Source organism: Orcinus orca, chromosome 2, assembly GCF_937001465.1.
Source record: "Orcinus orca chromosome 2, mOrcOrc1.1, whole genome shotgun sequence".
NCBI lineage: Eukaryota > Metazoa > Chordata > Mammalia > Artiodactyla > Delphinidae > Orcinus > Orcinus orca.
The window spans coordinates 20,566,575-20,589,362 of record NC_064560.1 but is presented as its reverse complement, the minus strand read 5'-3'; the positions used below and the strand labels follow the sequence as shown (position 1 = coordinate 20,589,362).

The 22,788-nt window shown below is 39.8% G+C and overlaps 1 protein-coding gene across 16 annotated transcripts in view; it reads right to left on the bottom strand.

Annotated features, from left to right (window-relative positions):
* The window catches only part of USP6NL (USP6 N-terminal like), a 193,265-nt gene that overhangs the window by 49,785 nt on the left and 120,692 nt on the right, over positions 1–22,788 (bottom strand). For all 16 annotated transcript variants that reach the window (XM_033439201.2, XM_033439206.2, XM_049706144.1 and 13 more), the window contains 3 exons: positions 19,084–19,151; positions 16,363–16,445; positions 7,898–7,937 (listed from right to left, as the gene is read on the bottom strand). In XM_033439201.2, coding sequence (XP_033295092.1) covers positions 7,898–7,937; positions 16,363–16,445; positions 19,084–19,151 — 191 coding nt within the window. The remainder of the gene's footprint in view (positions 1–7,897; positions 7,938–16,362; positions 16,446–19,083; positions 19,152–22,788) is intronic.

The following is a 22,788-nucleotide window of genomic DNA, read 5'->3' as shown; positions in this document are numbered from 1 at the left end:
CTTTATCAGCAAACATGCTATGGCTTAACAACTCCAGAATTTATTCTGAGGTAAGGAGTAACTGAAAACACATGTGACAAATGTACACTTAAATGCTCTAGAAAAATAGGCTAAGGAACATCATCTTGCCATGGACTCAGTAACACCAAAACAGACTAGAATATAACAGCAAGTTAGAATCTCACCCAGAAGTTCAGCAGATACTTCAAACTCAGCACACCCAAAACGATTTCCCTAAACATGCTGCTAATTACCCCTCCCTTTCCTACTACGAATTAAAAGCATCACCACCCACTAAGTCAATCAACCTAGAAGCTTAGGTTGTCTTCAGTCTTCCTTGTATCTTCTTTCCCAACCTACACTCTGCTGGTCCCATCCACTTCCGCTTCCATCACACCCTCTGCCCTTTTTCTGTCAATCCTCATCCCTAGATGAGGGCAGTAACTCCTCACAGGTAGCCCTGGATGGCTTCAAGCCAGCCTCCACGCTGCTATGACCTTTAAAAAGTGAGTCCCAGCTTAAAATCTTTCAATAGCTACAAATAAAGTTCAAATCTCTACACGGTTGGCCCTTCACAATATGGCCCAAACTCACCTTCTAGTTTCACTTCCTGTTACTTTTTTTTTTTTTTTCCCTGCTACTTTTATGATCTGGCCACCTTGAACTATTTGTCATTCCCAACACACAATGTATTTTCATGCCTCTCTGACCAGTGTTTGCTTTTCATCTGCCTGTGATGCTCTTCCTCACCATCATCTGGCAAAACCCTATGCATCCTCTCAAGACCCAGTCAAATGTCCAAAACCTTTTCCAAATTCCTCCATCCTCCAGGCAAAATAAACTGTTTCTTCAGCATTTCATGGCATGGACTAAGGACTCAGGTGGCCTGAGTTCTGCCCCTTCTTATCTGTTTCATTTGGGACGAGTTATGTAATCTTTCTGTATCTTAGTTTCCTTATCTATAAAATGAGAATTATTATGATTATTGTTATAGCACCTAACACCACTTGTGTTCTAGTTGGTCTAAATGCCCAAATTTATTATTATTATTATTAAAGGATGAACTCCTTGAGTACAGGAACCATATCATATACTCTTAATTTCATCACCTAAAACTGTGACTGGTGTATAAGAAAAGTTAAATAAACATTTTTAAACATAATTTACATCAGGAGAGACAAGCAAACAATACTATGAAGCAATTAGGTAATAGCATTTGTTGGTCTTGGAAGCAGAGGGGTGGGAAGGAGAATGAATATGACTAGACCGACCAAAATCCTAAGTACTTTTGATAGCAGTTCGATCACTATAATACAGAAGTAAACATAAGTACAATAGTATCTCTAATGTAGCATAATAAAGATATGGATCATTCCATCATGTTGGCAATGCTTTTCAAAGTGCTGCTAAAATGTGAAACTACTGATGTTAGGAATCTATACAAAGCTGATATTAAATAACTCTGTTGCCTTTATACACTGACATCTTACTTCTCCCAATTTTTATTGAAATATTTCAAGCCTACAGAATAGTGGAAGACCAATGCACCATATACTTATATATGCTTCACCAAAATCCATCAATTATTAACATTTTGCCAGATTTAATCTATTTATATTAGGGCTTTTTTTTGCAGGGGGGTGGGGGGCGCTGATCTATTAGAAAATCTCAGACGTCGTGAACACTCCAAATATTTCAAGTATGTAACACCTAAGAACAAGACACATTATCCTACATAATCACAGTACAACTATTACACCCTTTCTAGAAATTTAAAATTGGTCCGTTATTTGGTAATAAACGGTCCATATACCAAACTCCCCACTTGTCCCAAATTCGTTCTTTAAAGCTGTTTTTCTTTAGGTGGGTTGGGGAGGGGAATTCAGAATCCAACCCTGGAACATACATTGCCTTTACTGGCACATCTCTTAAGTTCCCTTTGCTCTAGAACAGTCCCCTGGCCTTTGTTTGTCTTTCATGATGTTGACTTTTGAAGAGTCTAGTCCACACTATCTGGCTTTGCTAACTGTTTCCCCTAGATTTTGGTGGGACTATTACACAGGTGATTTTGTGTCCTTCTTATGGCATCACATCCAGTGACAGATCATGCTGATTTGTACCATTATCAATGATACAACTTTTGATCCCTTGGTTAAGTGGTATTTGCCCAATTTTTCCACTAACTAATAGAGAAATTCCTTTGTGTAACTGATAAGTAATGTGGGTGGTGCACTTTGAGATAGTACGGATATCCTGTTCCTTAACAGCTCTACTCAATGGTCTTCTCATCCACTATAATCTCTGTCTGAGTCAATTCTGATTCTGATGGTGGTAAAATGGTATGGTGGATTTTTTTTTTCCTTATGATTCTATCTATATTATTAACTGATATTTTTCTATTAAAAAGTTTTTCCTTTCAAGTCCCTCCCCATTTTTAATATCACTAAGGTATAAAGGACTATTTTATTCAATGTGTTAAAATCCATTACTACTATCATCATTATTCTTTTTGAAGCTCAAATTGCCCCCAATTTGGCTGGGCTGCCTCTTACCTGCTTGGAGATTTCCCCTCTTCAGGCAGATCCTTTAGACATGACTCATCTGGCACAATATAATTCAGGCTCACTTTATACTTTTTTCTATCCTAGACCTAGATCATCCATTTCTTTAAAGAAACAGTGGTTCTTTTTAACGGGGAATGGTATTCCAAAACTAAGATCTGGGTACTAGACAGATCTGGGTGCTAGATGTGCTCATCACTGAAATTTTTTAAATCATATAGGAGACCCTAGTATAAGGAAATTCTACTCCCCTGAGAATGTCAGAACAACATATATCAAAAGGAAAATGATGCAGAGGTCTTAACCTCCATCCTATATTCCCTTTGTTATCTCTCCATTACCTCCACTGATTAGGAAATGGTACGGTGTTGTATACTCTTCCCCAGGGGCTGTTTTCAGGAAAGGACTAAACTTCCATTTGAAGTTTGCAACCTGATACCTGATCATCTTAAATTCACATCCCCTCTGAATCAGGACTGGCCCCTCCTATTGGGGTAAGGAGGGTATAACGATTAAAAATGGGACCAATATCTTCTTGGTTGAGATCATTCAACCTCTAGTGGTCTGAGACTATACCTTAATCCTATACAGGACCAATTGAATAGGAAGTATTTAACAACTGCTGCATCACCCACATAGTATGAAGTTGCCTTGCATTGGGTCCAATGTTCCTCCCACTAGCAACAATGATTTATAAGATAGATAGTAAAGGCTACCCATATACACAATGCATGGATGGATATTAAATAGCCTTCTCTTCTAGAATAAGAAGTCTTAGAACTTTACTGAAGTTCGAGCCTTCAGATGTTTTTTTGACTATTAGGATGTGTGGCTGAGGATAAAGCTGACCCAAGTCACGCACAACTAGACCTCACCAGCAGAGGTCAGGAGAGGATAAGGAGTGTAAGAAGCAAAGAGTCGTGTTTTGATAGAATGATGATATTGAAAAGTCATGTATTTTGAGCAAGATTTCACACCTCATAAAATTAAAATATAATTTTTAAAGATCTGAAAAGGCTCCAATATTCTGTTAAGCCATGCAAAATACTGCACTGCAAAAAGGAGTAGCTGAATCCATGAAAATTCATAGCTTTACATATCCTTTCCTCCTTATTAAAAACATCAATAAGCTCAAAGAAACAATATAATCCATTATTAATAGTGTTCTCTGCAGAGTAAATATAATAAGTGTGTGTGTTTATTTGCTTCAGTGACTGTCAGGGGGAATCCAAAGCAGTCTGCAAACACCAACACCCCTCCTCTTACGAGGGACTGCCTGCCTTCCACACCCTATTTTAAACAGAGAATTACCTTATGTAAAAGGAATACACTGGCAAAGCTGGAACAAAAGCCCCGATGACCTGACTATGCATCAGTGTACAAGTCTTCCCGAACGGCAGGCAGGAAGTACACGTTGCAAGTGGATGCTTTGTGAAGACTGATGAACACTTGTACGCTTCCACAAGGCTATCCTTTCCACTGATTTTATTCAATGCCGCATATGAATATGCAGAATTTTTTATTAGTTTCCTAGAAATGGCAGACCTTGGCCATTAGGACTAGGCAATCACTGAAGAACGTATGAACTAAACTGAAACTAGAAAAATTGGGGGAAATCCTGATAAACTAAAAAGTTTCCAGCCTCAGACTGCTCTGCATGTGTCTAAAGTTCTCATTCCACTTTAAAGAAACCAACTGGGCCACACGATATGAGGGCAGTTTATAGACAAGGGGAGGACGGAGTCTCAGTCGGCAGCCTCAGAACCCCCACTCCCAGTAAAAGCCTGACGAGGGAATATGAAACTATGTCTTACGTTAAATTATTAAGGTGTGCGTATCATTTCATAGTGATTCCCTGTTATATTAAACTGTTTAGAGCAAACAATCCATTATTTATAACTTTAACTGCATTGGATAAGAGGTCTTTTACTGTACAGGCAAATCTCTTTAAAAAAAAATTAAAAACAAACAACCTCCCTCAAGCACGCATTCTCCAACTAGGTTTTGTCTCATATTTCTTCTTTCCTTCACTGTCACATTTCTTGAATCATCTACGCTACTGGTTCCCACATGTCTGAATTTTCTGGACCAGGAATTCGTTCTGAAAGGGGAAGAGAGGTGGCATTGGAGAGAAAAGTCAACAGTGGCTTGCCAGATTTTTATTCTGCCAAATATGGATAAGGTACCTTCCAACTCTTCTCTCCCTCATTTCTCAAATAAAGCACACTGTCAACATTTGAACGGACAAGCTCCGCCAACCTTTAAATTCACCTGTTTAATGACATAACACAGTCTTTATGTTCACCTGGTCGTTTACTCAGCCACCATTTATTATGCACGTACTATGTGCCCTGCTCTAGGTTCTGGGGATACAACAGTGAACAAAGCAGATGAAACCCCCCTCCTAGAGATTACATCCTAGTGAGGAAACAGACAAAATAAAGACATAAGTAAAATACTGAGTAAGTGAAACAGTGTGAGTACTCAAGAGAGAAACAAAGGACCGAGGGGGATAGTTGAAATGCAGGGGGGAGGGAGTTCCCAACGTAAGATCTGAGATGCCAGGGAGGGTCTTATTCCGAAGGTGGCGTCATACAGTAAATACCTGGAGGAGATGAGGGACCATGCCCTGTAGCTTTTGGGGGTAGGAGGAGGGGCTCCCCAGGAGAGGAGGCAGCCAGGCAAAAGCCTGAAAGAGGGAACATGGCGGGCTGGTCGGGGAACACTGAGGAGGCCGGTGGGTGAGCAAGAGATGGGAGCAGGAGAGGAGAGACTCACGGAAACCAGTCACACGGGGTTCTGAGATCATTCTAAGGACCTTCCCCTTTACTGTGGATAAGCTGGAGAGCAGGCAGGATGTTCCCATCAAGAGTGACACACTCTCTCTTATTTTAACAGGATCATTCCGGCTCTTGTGGTGAACAGACAGCGGACACTAGCAGAAGAAAGAAGCTGGAAGCCCCAGAAGAGAGGTTCCAGCAGACCAGGCAGCAGAAGCGCGGATGCTGAGAAGTCATCAGACTGTGGACACACACTGAAGGCCGAGCTGACACATGAGGTGTGGGGATGGTCAAACACAACTCAGAAGTTTTTAGACTGAAACCTGGAAGGGTGGCACTCCCACTGGTTGAGATGGAGAGCTTGTTCACAGATGGATTTGAAGAGAATAACAGAAACCCCAGTTTGGACATTTTTAAGACATCTGAGTGTATGGAGTAAGCCAGACACTAAGTCTAGACACTGAAATGCACACACAGTCTGGGGGCTGGCGTTTAAAGCCAAAAGACTAGATGAGATGACCGAGGAGGAGATCCAGACAGGAAAGAGAAGTTCCAGGCCTGAGCCATGGGCTCAGGATAAAGTCATGAGACGAGAAGGAACAAGTGGAGGAAATGGAGAAAGAGCAGCCAGTGAGGAAAGAAGAATATGTGGAGAGTAGGGGGTTCTGAAGGCCAAGAAGTGGGAACGTGTGAGAGTGAGGCTAAGCAACCAATCACACGCGTGGGTGGGTCACTGGGAACTGACTACTTGGTGTGACAGTGCAGAGATAAGAAATAGGAAACACGAAGCAAGCACATCGGCTGGGCAAGGCCAGAGAAGGAGGTACTGGAGGTTTGAGAGGGAATAGGAAGCTGCACTAGTTAAAATGGGAGCAGAAATTCGCTAGGAGGAAGCGGTATGATGTCCAGGCAGCATAAACATCCAGCTGAGGTTTGTGAACATGGATGTAAAGTAAAACCAGTCATCCCAGTTGAGAGTCTTTTCCCAGTTGCACTGAGCCGCTCAGGTGCAGGCGCTGCAGAGGCACAAAGTTCAGCCCAGGAGAAGTGGGCAGGAGGGGGGAGGGGGCAGTCCCAGCCTGTGGCAGAGCTGAGCTGGGAAGAGAGGGGAATGAAGACATAACAGTTGTGGGATCCAGAGGGTCCACGGATTAGCCAAGTCAGGGCACTAACAGAGAGAGAATGGCCGGAACGTGGACACAAGCAAATCCCTGTGTGCCCACTTCCAAGTGGTCTGGTAGAAGTTCACCAGGGGCAGAATTGGTAGAAAGCGCCATCACTTCCTTCTCCTGCATCCCTGGGCCGCAGGGGCCCGTCTTCTCCACCAGCACCACTGCCAGGGCACGCTGCACACACCATGCCCCTGAAAGCCACTATCATTTCCCACTACTGTCTCACCTGACCTGCCTCTAGTCACTGGATGAACAGCCAGCCTCTCAGAGCAGAAACTATGCCGTATTTGATCCTGATGTTCCAGGCTATGGCCTCGATTCTAGACCCGTGCTTGATATATAGTTGCTAAGCAGTAATAGAGCTTTATTAAGAGAAAGAAACTTCTTTGCCCAAACATCAAGGTTATGACACAGAATCAGGCAGTCACAAGAGAATTTAACCGCAGGAAGTACCCGTAGGGCTCTCTACACGGTATATGTAAAATGGCACTTTTTATCCAGAGTTATGCTACGGTTCTAATTTTCAGGAAATTTTTTATTTTAGAAAGATTTTCTAAAATATTTTTCAAATTCCAATTCCAATTTTACCTCCATTGTCTGAAACCCAGCCTCCTTCCCCCATCAAACATAAACAAACTGAGAATAATCCCCCCGATCAATAGCCTCCCTCTCAAATCATAAATTCTACAATTCATTTTTAGGTACATAAAACAATGGAGAGGGGGAGGGAGGCTCTGAGCAACCTTAGACATTCAGTCGCTGGTTCTCATGCACACCCAGCTATGGAGTCAGCTCCCCAGCCAAGTGCAATGAAGAAAGGGGAACCACTGAGTTACAAAAAAACTGATGAGTTTACTATATGTAAGACTTCTAAGTCTTTAAAATGCACATGTACTTATTTGACTACAGCAAACTCTTTTTGTTGTTGTCTGTGGAAAATGTGATTAAAAGCTCACGGCACAGTTATGTTCCAAAGAGCTGCTGGTCTGGACCACGGCTTTAGGAGCCGCATGGTGCTTTAGAGGCACCCGTGAAACTTGTACACTTTAGGGGCCCAGGCTCTCGCTGCTCCCAAGCTCTGTGCTCTCACCAGGCCCGAGTCCTGAGGCATCCTCGATGGAGAACTACCCGCGCACAATGCACTCTCTGCTAACGCCTACCTCTCCTTTTTTCCAAGTACCTATCAGAAGTTCCATAAAATCTAAAATTATTTCACCATTAATTTAATTACTTTCTTACAGTAAGAAACATGAGGGTCAAATTCTAACGATGACTACAGCACTGACATATAACACGGCACTCACAGTCTCAACGGTGGCAGGTTTTATTCCTCTGATGAATGTAATTCCCCGGTAACTGTAAACAAACGCAGAGTTGGACTTACCCGTTCCATAGCTGCATTATGATATGGGAGCTCCTCTTCGCTGCAGAGGAAAAACAGTGGATGTGAAATAGTTGAAACCAGAGCAAACTTTTAAAACATTATAAACCTGTAGGTAAACATGATGTACAACCATTTATTTATCATCTCAAGAGCTACGTAAGCTTCCATTCCACCGAATTTAACATAAAACAATGAGCTATTCTGTAACCACGTCCCCTGTCTTCAAATCTCTAGACACACTCTGTCCAATCCAGTCATCTCCTGTCACAGGTGGCTGTTTAATTTTAAATGTAAATGTAAATGAAATAAAATTAAACTTTCAGCTATGAGCCTCATTAGCCATGGTTCAGCTACCATACTGAACAATGCAGATACAGTGAGAACACTTGCACCACTGCAGAAAGTTCTACTGGACAACACTGCTCTAGTCCAGGAGTCAACAACCTTTTCCTGCAAAGGTAAATGTTGAATTGTAAATATTTTAGGCTTTGTGGGCCCCACAGTGTTTTTCATAATACTCAACTTTGATGTCGTACTGTGAAAGCAGATACTGACAGCATGTAAATAGAGTGTGGTTTTGTTCCCATGAAACGTTTACAAAAATAGGTGGTGAGCTGGATTTGGCCTATAGGCCATAGTTTGCCAACCTCTACCCTAGACCATCACCTCCACTTTCTGTCTTCAACTACAGCCTGTAACAAATGATTGTTCAAAAAAATTAGTATAAGGAAATAAAACTGCCTCCCATGGATTTATGAATTAAAAAGAAAACTTCAATTTTTATTCTGTAAATAAGGAAAGCTTCATTTGTCGAAACTTCAATGGGAATAATTTTTAAAAATGTAAATATAATAAAAGATCAAATCCATTTCTCTGATACAGTAATTTTGTGATACCACCTGCAATATAAAACATTCTGAGACTCTTGAATTAATTGTAATATGAAAACCATGTACTATCTGTAAACAGTGCTATGTACTTTGAGTTGCTCTATCAGTAGTACTGATGTTTTGACAAGAACTATCCATATTCTTCCCTTAGTTTCTATTGACACCAGATAATAACACTTTTAAGAGTACAATATGTTAGTATTCAAGAGTCCAACGTTTTCAAAAGCACTCTTTTGCTACTCTGGAGAGTCCTTAGGTGAAGCGTGAAGCTACAGCAATGAAACTGACCAAAAGGTGTAAGAGCCAAAAGAGATCTCAGAGAGATAGTCCAACCCCCTCATTTCACAGATAAGAAAACTAACATTTTCACTCAGACACCATCACTCATCCTAGTACAGAGATGTTCAGCACTATCTAACCCAGTGGGTTCAAACTTAGATAAGTATCTATCTTCAGATTGTGCAAGAGTATATGAAAAACAGGCTAAGAAACCAATTCTCAAGAAAAAGAATATGAGGATTAAATATAAGTTGTTTTTTTTTTGAAGTGCCTACTCACCTTTTTTTTTTTTTTAAATAGCTTTTGTTAGGCTCTTAGTCTAACTTTCCCTGCTGATTTGTAATCCTGATTACTAGTAATGCATGAATTACCAGTGATGCATGAATGGCACCCATCCATTCTTCATTTACTGGCAGAAGAAGGCCTGTCAACACTACTGGAATGTACTTGCTAGGTGATGAGGTCAGCAAGGACATCTTGAAAGAATAAGAACATCTGGCAACCTCTGTGTGCACCAACAATGGTATTTCTGGGGTGAGTGGGCTGGGCTGCCCTGGGCAAGAGCAACCTTCTGTGCAGCTGATTTGAGCAGATCCTGACCTAACACTGAACACTGAACATTCCTAACTGCACATGAAGTGCCAACTCTGGCTGCCACCAGCGGACAAGCTCTTCAGTGTCCTCCTATTCACTAAACAAGACTAACAGACCTAACTGTGCCTGTTCTCAACACTGAATCAGAACCAAGTTCTGCACACGTCTGTGGAATGGTGCGAATCATCTGCTCAGGCTACATGGTCTGTGCCAGGCAGGTCCTACCCCCACCTCTGGCAACCACCAGTATGTTCCCTATATGTATGAGTTTGGGTTTTCCTTTTTTTACATTTCACACATAAGTGACATCACACAGCATTTGTCTTTCCCTGACTTATTTCCCTTAGTATAATGCCTTTAAGGTCCACCCATATTGTTACTAATGGCAGAATTTCCTTCTTTTTTATGGCTGAATAATATTCCCCTGAATATATTCACCACACATCCATTCATCTGTTGATGGATGCTCAGGCTGTTTCATGTCTTGGCTACTGAGAATAAAGCTGCAATGAACATGGTGGGTACAGATACCTTTTTGAGTTAGTGTTTTCAGATACATACCCAGAAGTGAAATTGCTAGATCAGACAGTAGTTCTATTTTTGATTTTTTGAGGAACCTCCATACTATTTTCCATAGTGGCTATACCAATTTACGTTCCCACCAACAGTGTACAAGGGTCCCCTTTTCTCCACATCCTTGCAAAACTTGTTATTTCTTGTCTTTTTGATGATATTCATTCTAACGGGAACAAGGTGATATCTCACTGTGGTTTTGATTTGCATTTGCCTGATGATTAGTGATGTTGAACACATTTTCATGTACCTGTTGGCCATCTTCTTTAGAAAAATACCTATTCAGATCCTCTGCCCATTTTTTTATTGGATTGTTTGGCTAGAGTTGTATAAGTTCTTTGTATATTTTGGATATTAGTCCCTTATCACAGTGGTCCCCAACCTTTTTGGTACCAGGTACTGGTTTCGTCGAAGACAATTTTTCACGGACGGTGGTGGGGGGATTGGTTCAGGTGGTAATGCGAGCGATGGGGAGCAGCAGATGAAGCTTTGCTCACTCGCCTGCCACTCACCTCCTGCTGTGTGGCCCGGTTACTAACAGGCCACAGACCGGTACCGGTCCACAGACTGGGGGTTGGGGACCCCTGCCTTATCAGATATATGATTTACAAATCTTTTCTCCCATTCAGTAGGCTGCCTTTTCATTTTCTTCATGGTTTCCTTTGCTATGCAGAAACTTTTTAGCTTGATGTAGTCCCACTTGTTGTTTGTTTGTGTTTGTTTTTACTTTTGTTGGCTTTGCTTTTGGTGTCAAATCCAAAAAATCATCACCAAGACCAATGACAAGGAGGTTACCACCTACTTTTTCTTCTAGGAGTTTCATGGTTTCAGGTCTTATGTTCAAGTCTTTAATCCATTTTGAGTTGATTTTTGGGTATTGTATAACATAGTGGTCCAATTTCATTCTTTTGCATGTAGCTGTCCAGTTTTCCCAACACCACTTACTGAAGAAACTGTCCTTTCCCCTTTGTATATTCTTGGTTCCTTTGTTATAAATTAATTGACCACATATGCACGGACTCTAACAGATCTACGTGTCTGTTTTCATGTCAGTACCATACTGTTTTGATTACTGTAACTTGTAATAGAGTTTGAAATCAGGAAGCATGATGTCTCCAACTTTGTTCTTCTTTCTCCAGATGGCTGTGGCTATTCTGGGGCTTCTGTGGTTCCACACAAATTTTATAATTGACTGTTCTATTTCTGGGAAACATGCCACTGGAATTTTGATGAAAACTGCATTAAATCTGTAGATTGCTTTGGGCAGTATGGACATTTTAACAATATTAATTCTTCCAATCCATAAGCATGGAATACCCTTCCATTTATTTGTGTCTACTTATATTTCATCAATGTCTTACAGTTTTCAGTGTACAGGTCTTTCATCTCCTTGGTTAACTTGAGATTCCTAGGTATTTTACTCTTTTGGATGCAATTGTAAATGAGACTGTTTTCTTAATTTCTTTCTGATAGTTTGTTACCAGGGTACAGACATACAACTGGTTTTTGTATGCTGATTGCATATCCTACAACTTTACTGAATCCGTTTATTAGTTCCAACATTTAGTGGAGTCTTCAGAGACTATATAGACAGACATATCATCTGCAAATGGAGCTGGTTTTACTTCTTTCCTTCCAATTTAGATGTGTTTTATTTCTTTTTCTTGCCTAATTGCTCTGGCTAGGACTTGCAATATTATGTTCAATAAAAGTGGTGAGAGTGGGGACCCTTGTCTTGTTCCTCATCTTAGAGGAAAAGCTTTCAGTTTTTCATCACTGAATATGATGTTAGCTGCAAGCCTGTCATGTAGCCTGTATTATGTTGAGGTACATTCACTCCATACTCATTTTGTTATGAGTTTTTATCCTGAATGGATGTTGAATTTTATAAAGTCTTAAGACCTCATAGATAGAATGTGATCCATTCATGAATTTTCTTGCACTATTGCTCCATTTTCTTGCACTATTGCTCCATTTCTAAAATCTTTCATACAAGCTATGTGCTCAACACTGATCTCCAAAGAACTTTTCCTCTTCTAGTCTCTGTGTTGGCATACACTCTTTCACGGCCTTCCAAAGAGAAAACAGGGAACTATGCCTTATCAAGAGCTATACACAATGCATACATACACACGTGAAACACTGTGGCAGCCTCAGGCACCATGGCTGGCATGCTGCAGGAGTGTACTAATGTTGCTGAATGAATGTATGAAGGGAAGGATGAATGCATGCCTGCATTCATGTATGCATCCTTACCGTGACACCTAAATATCCTCCAAGTAGAAGAAAGGGAAGACCAAAATCTGGGTGACTGCAGTGTTCTTTTAGATCAGCAAACTACAGCCCCTGAATGAAATCTGGCCATCGGCCTGTTTCTGTAAATGAAGTTTTACTGGAACACCACCATGCTCATTTATATATTGTCTATGGTTGTTTTCAGGCTACCATGGTAGAGTTGAATAGCTGTAAGAAAAACCATATGGTCCACAAAGCCAAAAAGTATTTAATATCTGCCTCTTTACAGAAAATGTTTTCCTACCCCTGCTTTAGAAAACGAAGGTTTGTCGTCTAATGGAAAGAGGCACTTAAGAGACTGCTTAAAGAAAACACCAAGCTGATAGCAAGAAGCTACGCCTTGTAGAAATACACAAAGTAAAAACAACAACATAGTCATCACTGGAAACACAGGGACCTTACCCGCATCTATTTTCTTTTATCTGCTATTAAGCTTAAAAGAATTACTAATTAGAGTGTATGTGCTTATAATTTCTCAATAGCTCAAATGGAGTATTTCTGTAACAATGAGATAAAGTTTCATTTGGAAACATAAAAGTTAACTTGTGAAAATCAGTTATTCAATATACTGACTAAATTTTATTTCTGATTTTGTAGCAAATTTTGCCTAAGTTTAGATTTACTCTAGTCAAAATTATTGGATGGGCAGAAAGAGTTCTCAAGGCCTCGTCATTAAAACAGATATTCTTTAAAAACAAAAACACCATTATTCTGGCTTACAAATATTTATATAGTCACATTAAACTACAGACAATGTGCTAAATTTTATAAATACACACATTTTGATAAGTAGTTGAAAATCTGAAGCTTGGTATTAATTTTATCTTTATTTTTGAAACAATTTCCTTCTAATTCTTCTATTAATAACTTGTGGCCTAAAAGCATTATCTATGATTATCCAAATACCAAGCATTCTTTGTCGAGCAGACTGACAGTGACTATTTTTGAAAAAAGTGTTGAAAGTTCAAATACTGAAAGTTCTCTAAGTTTTTAAATAAGCTCGATTTCTCCATTCTCCAGATACAAGTCCATCAGAGGCATGCAGCTAGGGACAGCTCCCCATTTCTGCGTACTAAACAAAGACGACCCTGTTCCAGCATCACGCCAGGCTGGTTTGGCAACAGTTTTTATATTTATTGTGAAATCTGTTATAAAATCAAGTTAGTCCTATACTGTATTTGTAAATTACTGTCATCCTCCACATATCATAACAAGTAATTTAAGTTACAAAAACTGTAATTAGATATGAAGTCAGCAGCCTTCAGAGAAGGCTGCAAAGTTACTTTGTACCATTTTATTGACCTTGACACTTAAAACGCATGTTTATCACAGAACCAATCAGAAATTACAAAGAACTAAGACAGCAGAAAGAAACGCGCTTGATCAAGGTGTGACAGGGAGCAACGTCTAAATGCCTACGCCAGGTGACTTTATTCAATAGCACAAAGAAACCCAGCAGCAACCTTGGGAGAAAGCGTCTCACTGAAATGAAGCACTGTAACAAAAATCAATGCCTTTGGTGAAATTCAGTAAAGCCTAACATCACACTAAAATCCATTTCTATGCTTCATTATTTTTGTTTGTGCTGCCTGCTTTAGGATTGCACCATGGAGTTAATACAAAATTTAGGGGGGCAGTATGAGGACTGGTTGGGCTTCGTTTTCAAAGACCGGTGAGCTCACCAGTGGGATCATTTCAAACAGATCCCTCTCCTTAGGCACTCTTCTTTCCCCCTTTAATTTTCTTTCTAGGCATTTCGAAGAGCTTCTTCGATGTTTCTCTTATTAAAACTACAGAGGCAATAGAATGCAGAAGGTCAGAACTCAGGCTCTGCCCTGAGGCTGCCACGGTCAGTTCCCCAATCTTACTGCGAGCGCAACCTGGGCAAGTTGCTTGATCTCTTTGTGCTTCAGTTTCATCTAAAAAAAGACAAAAACAGTACCTATCCCAAAGAAGTTTTGAGAGGAATAATCCATGTTAAGAGCTTAGAACAGTGCCTGGCACACAGTAAGCGCTCAATAAATATTAGCTAATATTATTAAGGTAAATCACTGACTGGCTTTTTTTCCCACTAGAGCCAAATGGACCTCAGCACAGAGGTAAAAAGAAACATGGAGTAACTGAGTGTGATTTTTAGACTGTAGACACAGGCTAGGCTCTTGGGCCAGAACCTAGTTGTTTCAAGCAATGAGAAAAGAGAATTTAGCTAATTCCTAGACCCTTCTGGAATGCACGGATTTTTCATACGTATTTTGTCCTATATTAGACCATTTTATGATAACATCCTTTGTAGTGGTTCACGCCCATCACAAACACTTGGGGAGGTCAAAATCAGCTGAGTTGTATCCTACCTTCTGAATCAGAATCTGGGATACAACCCAGCTATCTATTTAAACAAACAAACAAACAAACAAACAAACATTTTCCAACTAATTCTAATGTGCAGGAGATTTTGGGACCCACTGATCTTGACAGTGCTAAATGCTCGAAGTGTCCTTCCAAACAGCATTCACATACCTCAGATCTGCACATTAACCCACACAAATGTAAAATCATTTCCTGTCACATTTGTGGCCAAGTTTGATTTACTTAAAAAAAAAAAAAAGCCGAAGTGGGGGTTTCCCTTAGGGACAGTATTTTCATCACAGTTACACACTGCTCTGTTGGTCTGCTGAAATTCAGTCTTCTAATTAGAACTAGGCAGGAGAACATTTCGGATATGCTGATATCATTAGGTAGCATAATGACACCTTACGTTTGTCTAGACCTGTATGTAGTATTCTATCATTTTATTTCTTCAAAGTTTCAAGTACCCCTAAGTATGTAGAGCAATTAATGATTTCTGTTTCACAGATAAGGTGTGAAATAGTTAACTGAAACCAGCAAAGCCAGAAGAAGAGCATACATTCTAACTCCCAGAACTGTTTCTGTTTGCTTGTGTCACCCTGAGAAAAACAAGATACAGCAAAATACTTTCTAAATGCAAGAAAACTGAAGAGAAAGGAAAAAGAAGGTCTGAGTACTATAAAGTTACTGCTATGAACTCCCTAAGAAATTGTATTCCTCCTTCAAAATGTAATCATGTATCATAACATAAAAATCCCTGGCTTCTTCCTCTTTATAATAAATGAGACTGGGAAAGGATAAATGTGAATAAGTAGTAGGTTAATCACTAAATTGTATGGAACCATACAAACTACAAAGATGCAGAAAAGTCTCCAGCCCATGGGAATCTTACTAAACAAAGCCAGAACCAAACAGGCAAATTCACATCATTTCAGGATGTTTTTAAGAGTCAAAACCACTTTAACTACTTTACTTTATAGTGCTCTAGACCTCTCTCGACTCCTTACATAACATACTCAGGATAAATGGAATTAATTTTCAGAAGCAATAACACGAATACATTTCCCACCATAAGGAAGATCAGTGGCATTTCTTTTCATTGCTCATTTTCAGGCTGCACGATACTAAAATTCTAACTGCTAATTATTTTTAAAATGCATTTACATAAAATAAAATGTTTCATAATTATTTTTGAAATACAAGTTGTTATTGATTTCCACTTAATTCTGCTAAATTATTAATATAACACATTCATTGCACTTAATGTTCTTACTAAAACACAATGAATATTAAAGACTGTATTCTTAACTATAGTTCAATTTCAATCACAGAGGTTAAAAATGCCAGGAATTTAATAAAATAAGCATGTTGCAGGATCAATCCTGGAATCTTATTCAGAGCAATGCTATTAAAAATAAAGAAAATCAACGAAATAGGAGACCATAGAAACATAATTTTAAAAGTTAGCTTTCAAACTATGCAACTTACTGTAAGAAGCCAAATCTATCCGTGACTTTGTAAACAAGGTAATCAGCATCTTCCCAAGGTTCAATCTCTGCACCTTCTCGTCCCTATAATAGGGGACAAAGAAGGGTGTTATTGGGAATATATAAAACTGAATAATTTCTTAAAAAGAGCAAAAAACAAGACTTATTTTTTGCTAAAAATAAGAGCTGGAACTGAGGCATTATCGACCCTAATTAACTTAAAAAAATTTTTCTGGCACTAATCACTATTTCTTTGATACAAACTTTGGAAGACATTAAGCCGTGATCAGACCTGGGTTCCTGTGAGAAACAGACTGGGAAAGAGGGAGCAATGGAGGACAAGAAGCCACTCAAGAATGAACCGCCAGGGCTTCCCTGGTGGTGCAGTGGTTAAGAATCCGCCTGCCAATGCAGGAGACATGGGTTCGGGCCCTTGTCTGGGAAGATCCCACATGCTGCGTGTGCCACAACTACTGAGCCTGCGCTCTAGAGCCCGCGAGACACAACTGCTAAGCCCACTCTCCTAGAGCCCGTGCTCCACAGCAAGAAAAGCCACCACAATGAGAAGCCCACGCACCGCAAGGAAGAGTAGCCCCCGCTCGCCGCAACTAGAGAAAGCCCGCGCGCAGCAATGAAGACCCAACATAGCCAAAAATAAATAAATAAATTTATTTTTTAAAAACAGAATGAACCGCCAAACTTGAAGGTTTTAGAGTGAAAACATCTTAGAAGAAAGTATGTCTTGCTTTTTCATCCTAACTTCTCAGAAGAGTAGGCTACCTACTTTGCCTCTCTTCCTCTTCACTCCCAGCTCTACTGGCCCTGATACTATCCTTGCCAAGGTCAAAACCGGCCTCCCACCGTCAGATCCCGTGGACACTACTCTGGCTTCCTCACCGAGTGGACTTTTCCACTGTGCTTGTCAGTGCTGCCCAGCCTCATGACACCATCGTCTCTTGGTTCTCCTGCCCCTCCCCTACTCTTCTGTGACAGCTTCCTCATGGGCTGCCCCCATCAAGTGTCCGTGTGCCTAGAGCTCCATCCTCAGCCCACTGCCCGTCACACTCCCCTCCTGAGCTGTGAAGCAGCACTGATTAGAGCAGGAGCCCCAGGGCAAGAGTCTACACTAATCTACACTTAGTCTACACTAATCCCTCACACTTAGTACCCGACTGTCTCGTGGATGTTTTATAACTGCCTGTTCATGTGTTTTCTGAGTAGGCCGTGAGCATCTTGCGGGCAGGGACCCCTTGTAACTCACGTTTGTACAGTGAAACCCCAAGGCCTAGCATGACACTTGGCCTGGTCACTAAGTGTTAACTGCATGAAAAAAAAAAATGCACGTGAGCATGAACAAACGATGGTTCTATTGGTTTTAAATTAGTTAAGCAGTTAAATAAATTAATTGGGTTTTTCACGGACTACGTTAAAACCTAATCATAATAATGGGAAACGGTGTCTGATGTTCCAAACAACCAACTTAAAAAGAAACCTTGGGAACATGATTGTTCAGTTGAGCTCTGCCTGTATGCCTCCCTGGAAGCAGGGCACAGTCCAGATGGCCTTCTATAATTTCATGTTCCTGTTATTCTCATAAGTAATCAAAAATAACAGATACAAAATTACATCCAAGTGATATAAATATAAAACATGACATTTATAAATCATGGCTACAACTCATTGTAGATCTCAAGAGCTAAGGTAATAATAAGGATATATGTAAATCATCAACAACTGTGATTTTCTAGGGCATCAAAAATGAGATTCCAGGGCTTCCCTGGTGGCACAGTGGTTGAGAGTCCGCCTGCTGATGCAGGGTACACGGGTTCGTGCCCTGGTCCGGGAAGATCCCACGTGCCACGGAGCGGCTGGGCCCGTGAGCCATGGCCGCTGAGTCTGGACGTCCAGAGCCTGTGCTCCGCAACGGGAGAGGTCACAACAGTGAGAGGCCCGCATACCGCAAAAAAAAAAAAAAAAAAAAAAAAGAGATTCCATAATTAACTTAAGGATAAAATGCTAATGGAGATTATACATCATGTATAAATTCAAATTTTCAGATCCATGTTCAATTTTTAACATCACGTATCCATTATAAATAAAATGGGTATCCAATTCCATATACTAATATATTAAAATATTTATTGAATACCTAGTATGAGCCAGAACTATTGTAGGTATTTAGGATACAAGAGCAAATCAAACAAAAGAAATTCTTACCCTCGGAGAGTTTACATTCTAGGAGGGAGAGCAGACAACAAAGTATAATATAAAGTATGCTGATACTTTAAATGCTATGGTGAAAAGTAAAGAAGAGAAAGGGGATAGAGAGAGCCAGGGGTGGAGGGGTGTATTTTTTAAACAGTGTGGTCAGAGAAGATTTCACTAAGAGGTAGCATCTGGGCAAAGAAAAAGAGGAGGCAATAGGGCATGAAGGTATCCAGGATACAAGTGTTCCAGGAAGAAGAAATAGCCAGTGCAAGGGCCCTGAGGCAGGAGCAAGCCTGGAAGAAGTGTTGGAAGAATAACAAGTGACCAGAGTGGCTAAAGCACAGGGAAGGAGGAAGAAAAAATACGGAGATGAAGTCAGAGAAATATGATGACTTCAACAGTCACGGGAAGTAAACAAACTGCTGCTGTAATTTAAGCTCTCCAAAAAGGAACTCCATTTCTATTTATACTTCTGTAAATAAAAATTACTCAAAGAGTAAATATGAATACTTACTCTGTCATATTTAGCAACTATTTCAGCTCGCTCCTGGGCAAGTTTGATTGCTACATCCTGGTTTGAATCTGTGGAGAGATCAAATTTCAATGAACTGTTATTTAAAGATTTATAAAGTTAATTAATTATAAAACTAAGATAAAACAAATGAAAATAAAACAGTAAATCAATGCTGCCTAAAATGACAAACCAGCAAAATCGAATAAAGTATCCGTAATTATAACTTTGAAATATCAACATATCTACCATTTCAATATTACAATACCATACTCAAAAGAAAGCAAATTTGTTAACACAGCATTAACTTAGGGGATATGGTAAATCTTATCGCTCAAGAGTTAATTTTGGATCTAGTTTCATAGAAATAAATATTAAAGTAGAAACTGGAACTGAGAGCTCTAAGTTTTCAGATGAAATCCACTTGGGTAGATGATGAGAAGAGCATTCAAGAAGGCTTTTAAAATTTTAGGTAATTTGCTCGCAAAATAAATCAGTGCAAGATAGACTTCAGGAGTTAAAAAAAATATTTCTCTGACATGATGAATATAATCATTTCTTCATTTAGCCTCTCAGGTCTCCCTTATCAACTGCCCCAACTACTATTATAATCTCCAGTTTTTTACCACAATACAACCACAAATAAAGTTTTCTTTCTTATTACCACCAGGTTATCTTTCAAAATCATTAAGTCTGATAACAAGTAAAGGTCAAAACATGAAATAGTGTGGATATGATTACACACCCCAACTACCATAAATAAAAATAAAAGATCAATGACAGACTGTATAAAAGGCACCTCTGATCAAGAAGAAAGACAAGCATTCCAGTGGAAACTGGGCAAAGGTCATATGCAAGAAATTCACAGGAGTAACAACAGCAGTGACAACTCTGTGTTCTGCACAGAGTAACCGGCAGATAATAAGATACTGTCAGCATCCGATACTGCGGGAAAGCACTTTACATGCCTTATCACACTTAATTCTCACAACGGCACTTTACTGTATTAATTCTATTACACAGATGGAAAAAAAATGAGGTTTTAACCAACTTGTCTAAGGTCACAAAGCTAGTAAACAGCAAAGATAGATTCAAATCCAGACAGTATTGACTCCACAGTCCATAATTTTAACCACTACTTTATAGAAAAGATCACTAAAGACACGAAAAAGGATGTCCAGTTAAGATGGCAGATGGAACACACACTTTTATATCCATTCCTCCTAAAACCCCACTAAAACGACAATATAGGGATTCTTTAAATCCTTGCCCTCGGTGGCCCAGCAAATGAAGATTCCAGAGAAGAGGTGAGGGTGGGGTTAAAAACAGGGAGTTGATCAAAGAAGGCAAGTCCCGAGAGTTGAAGGGATGCGTGTGTGTATGTAAGAGGTTGAGTGAGTGCAGGGAAGAAAACCAAATCCTCACCCTCCAAAGCAGGAAACCATGAGATAATGACTAAATCTGCAGAACAGGAAGCGGCAATATAGGCATGGTATCTAGCGCTTTGCAAGTAAACGGATAATGAACCAGCTGGGAGTGGAGAGTGATTACTTCTTAGGGGTGGGCAGCCCGGAGGGAGGGGTGTGGAAGTCAGCTTATTTTTCAAAATAAGTTTTACAGGCTGCTGAATCTTTACACGAAGTACAGCTCTGATAAAAATAAAAGCTAATTTTAAAAGCCAAGACATGGGGGAAAAAAACTCAAGTCATCAGAAACTAAGGAAATACAAATTTTAAAATACCACTTTGGAGGGGGATGGACCTAGAGTCTGTCATACAGAGTGAAGTAAGTCAGAAAGAGAAAAACAAATACCATACGTTAACTATGGAATCTAAAAAAAAAAAAAAAAAGTTTCTCATGAACCTAGAGGCAGGACAGGAATAAAGATGCAGACGTAGAGAATGGACTTGAGGACATGGGGAGGAGGAAGGGTAAGCTGGGACGAAGTGAGAGAGTGGCATGGACATAGATACACTACCAAATGTAAAATAGATAGCTAGTGGGAAGCAGCTGCATAGCACAGGGAGATCAGCTCGGTGCTTTGTGACCACCTAGACAGGTGGGATAGGGTGGGTGGGAGGGAGACGCAAGAGGGAGGGGATATGGGGATATATGTATGCATATAGCTGATTCACTTTGTTATACAGCAGAAACTAACAGAACATTGTAAAGCAATTATACTCCAATAAAGATGTAAAAAATAAATAAAATAAAATAAAGGGACTTCCCTGGTGGCACAGTGGTTAAGAATCCACCTGCCAATGCAGGGAACATGGGTTTGATCCCTGGTCCAGGAAGATCCCACATGCTGTGGAGCAACTAAGCCCATGCACCACAACTACTGAGCCTCTGTGCCACAACTAATGAAGCCCGTGTACCTAAAGCCCGTGCTCCACAACAAGAGTAGCCACCGCAATGAGAAGCCCACGCACCACAACGAAGAGTAGCCCCCTCGCCGCAACTAGAGAAAGCCCGCACACAGCGACGAAGACCCAACACAGCTAAAAATAAAAATAAATAAATAAAATACCACTTTGCACCTATCTCACACTGACCAAGAAATGCATTGATATTACTCAGTCTTGATATAGTGTGGGGAAATCTGCCATTACTTATGCTGTGGGTAGACTTACAAATGTATAAAATCTTTCTGGAAAGCAACTTGATAATATGTATCAAAAATCTTAAAAACAGGGCCTTCCCTGGTTGGCACAGTGGTTAAGTCTCTGCACTCCCAATGTAGGGGGCCCAGGTTCAATCTCTGGTCAGGGAACTAGATCCCACATGCATGCCACAACTAGGAGTTTGCACACCACAACTAAGGAGGCTGCCTGCCGCAACTAAGGAGCCCACGAACTGCAACTAAGGAGCCTGCCTGCCACAACTTAAGACCCGGCACAACCAAATAAATAAATAAATATTAAAAAGAAAAAAACCTTAATAGGTAGAGACTATAGTCCAATAAATACCCACATAATAGCAAAGTGCTGTCTATATGTTAAATAGTATTAAGGACAAAAGACAAGAAAAGTTTTCTAAAGTAAAGAAAAAAATAAAAATTTTTAAAAATCTTAAAAACAGGCATCTCCTTTACCCAATAATTCCACCTCTAGGAATTTATGATAATGAGATAATCAAACAAGCACAAGGTTGTTTATAATAGTAAAAATAGCAGAATGGAATTTGTGAATTTCTTAAAGCTTATTTGGGAAAAAAATGTTTCTGCCACTGCTTTTCTCAGACTACAAAGTGTCAATATACTATCCTTTGAGGGAAATGTGAATAAATAACAAATGGTTCAATAAAATAACAAAAATACAGGTTAGTTGTTCAGATTTTCACAGTTAACTTATACAATCAGAAGTCTGGGATACTCAACTCAATTATACACATATTTATTATCCTATTTTAGACGTATGAGCCTTCATCAATTCCTTTTTCCCTCTCCTGTTACCCAGCTTTAACACATTACACTTCTACAAAAGGGTAGGGAAAGCAAATTAACAGAAATTAAACTCAAACTAGGAAACTTGGCTACTTAGTAAATTCTATTTCCATTACCAGAACAGCTAAGCATGAATTTCTATGGTGATTAGGCCAAATCCAATAAATGAGTGCTTTCTTTGAAGTATTTTATACTAGTCCTTTATTCCTGCTACTAGTCCTAGGAGTCTCAACTATATTTCCAACTTAACAATGAAAAGTTTA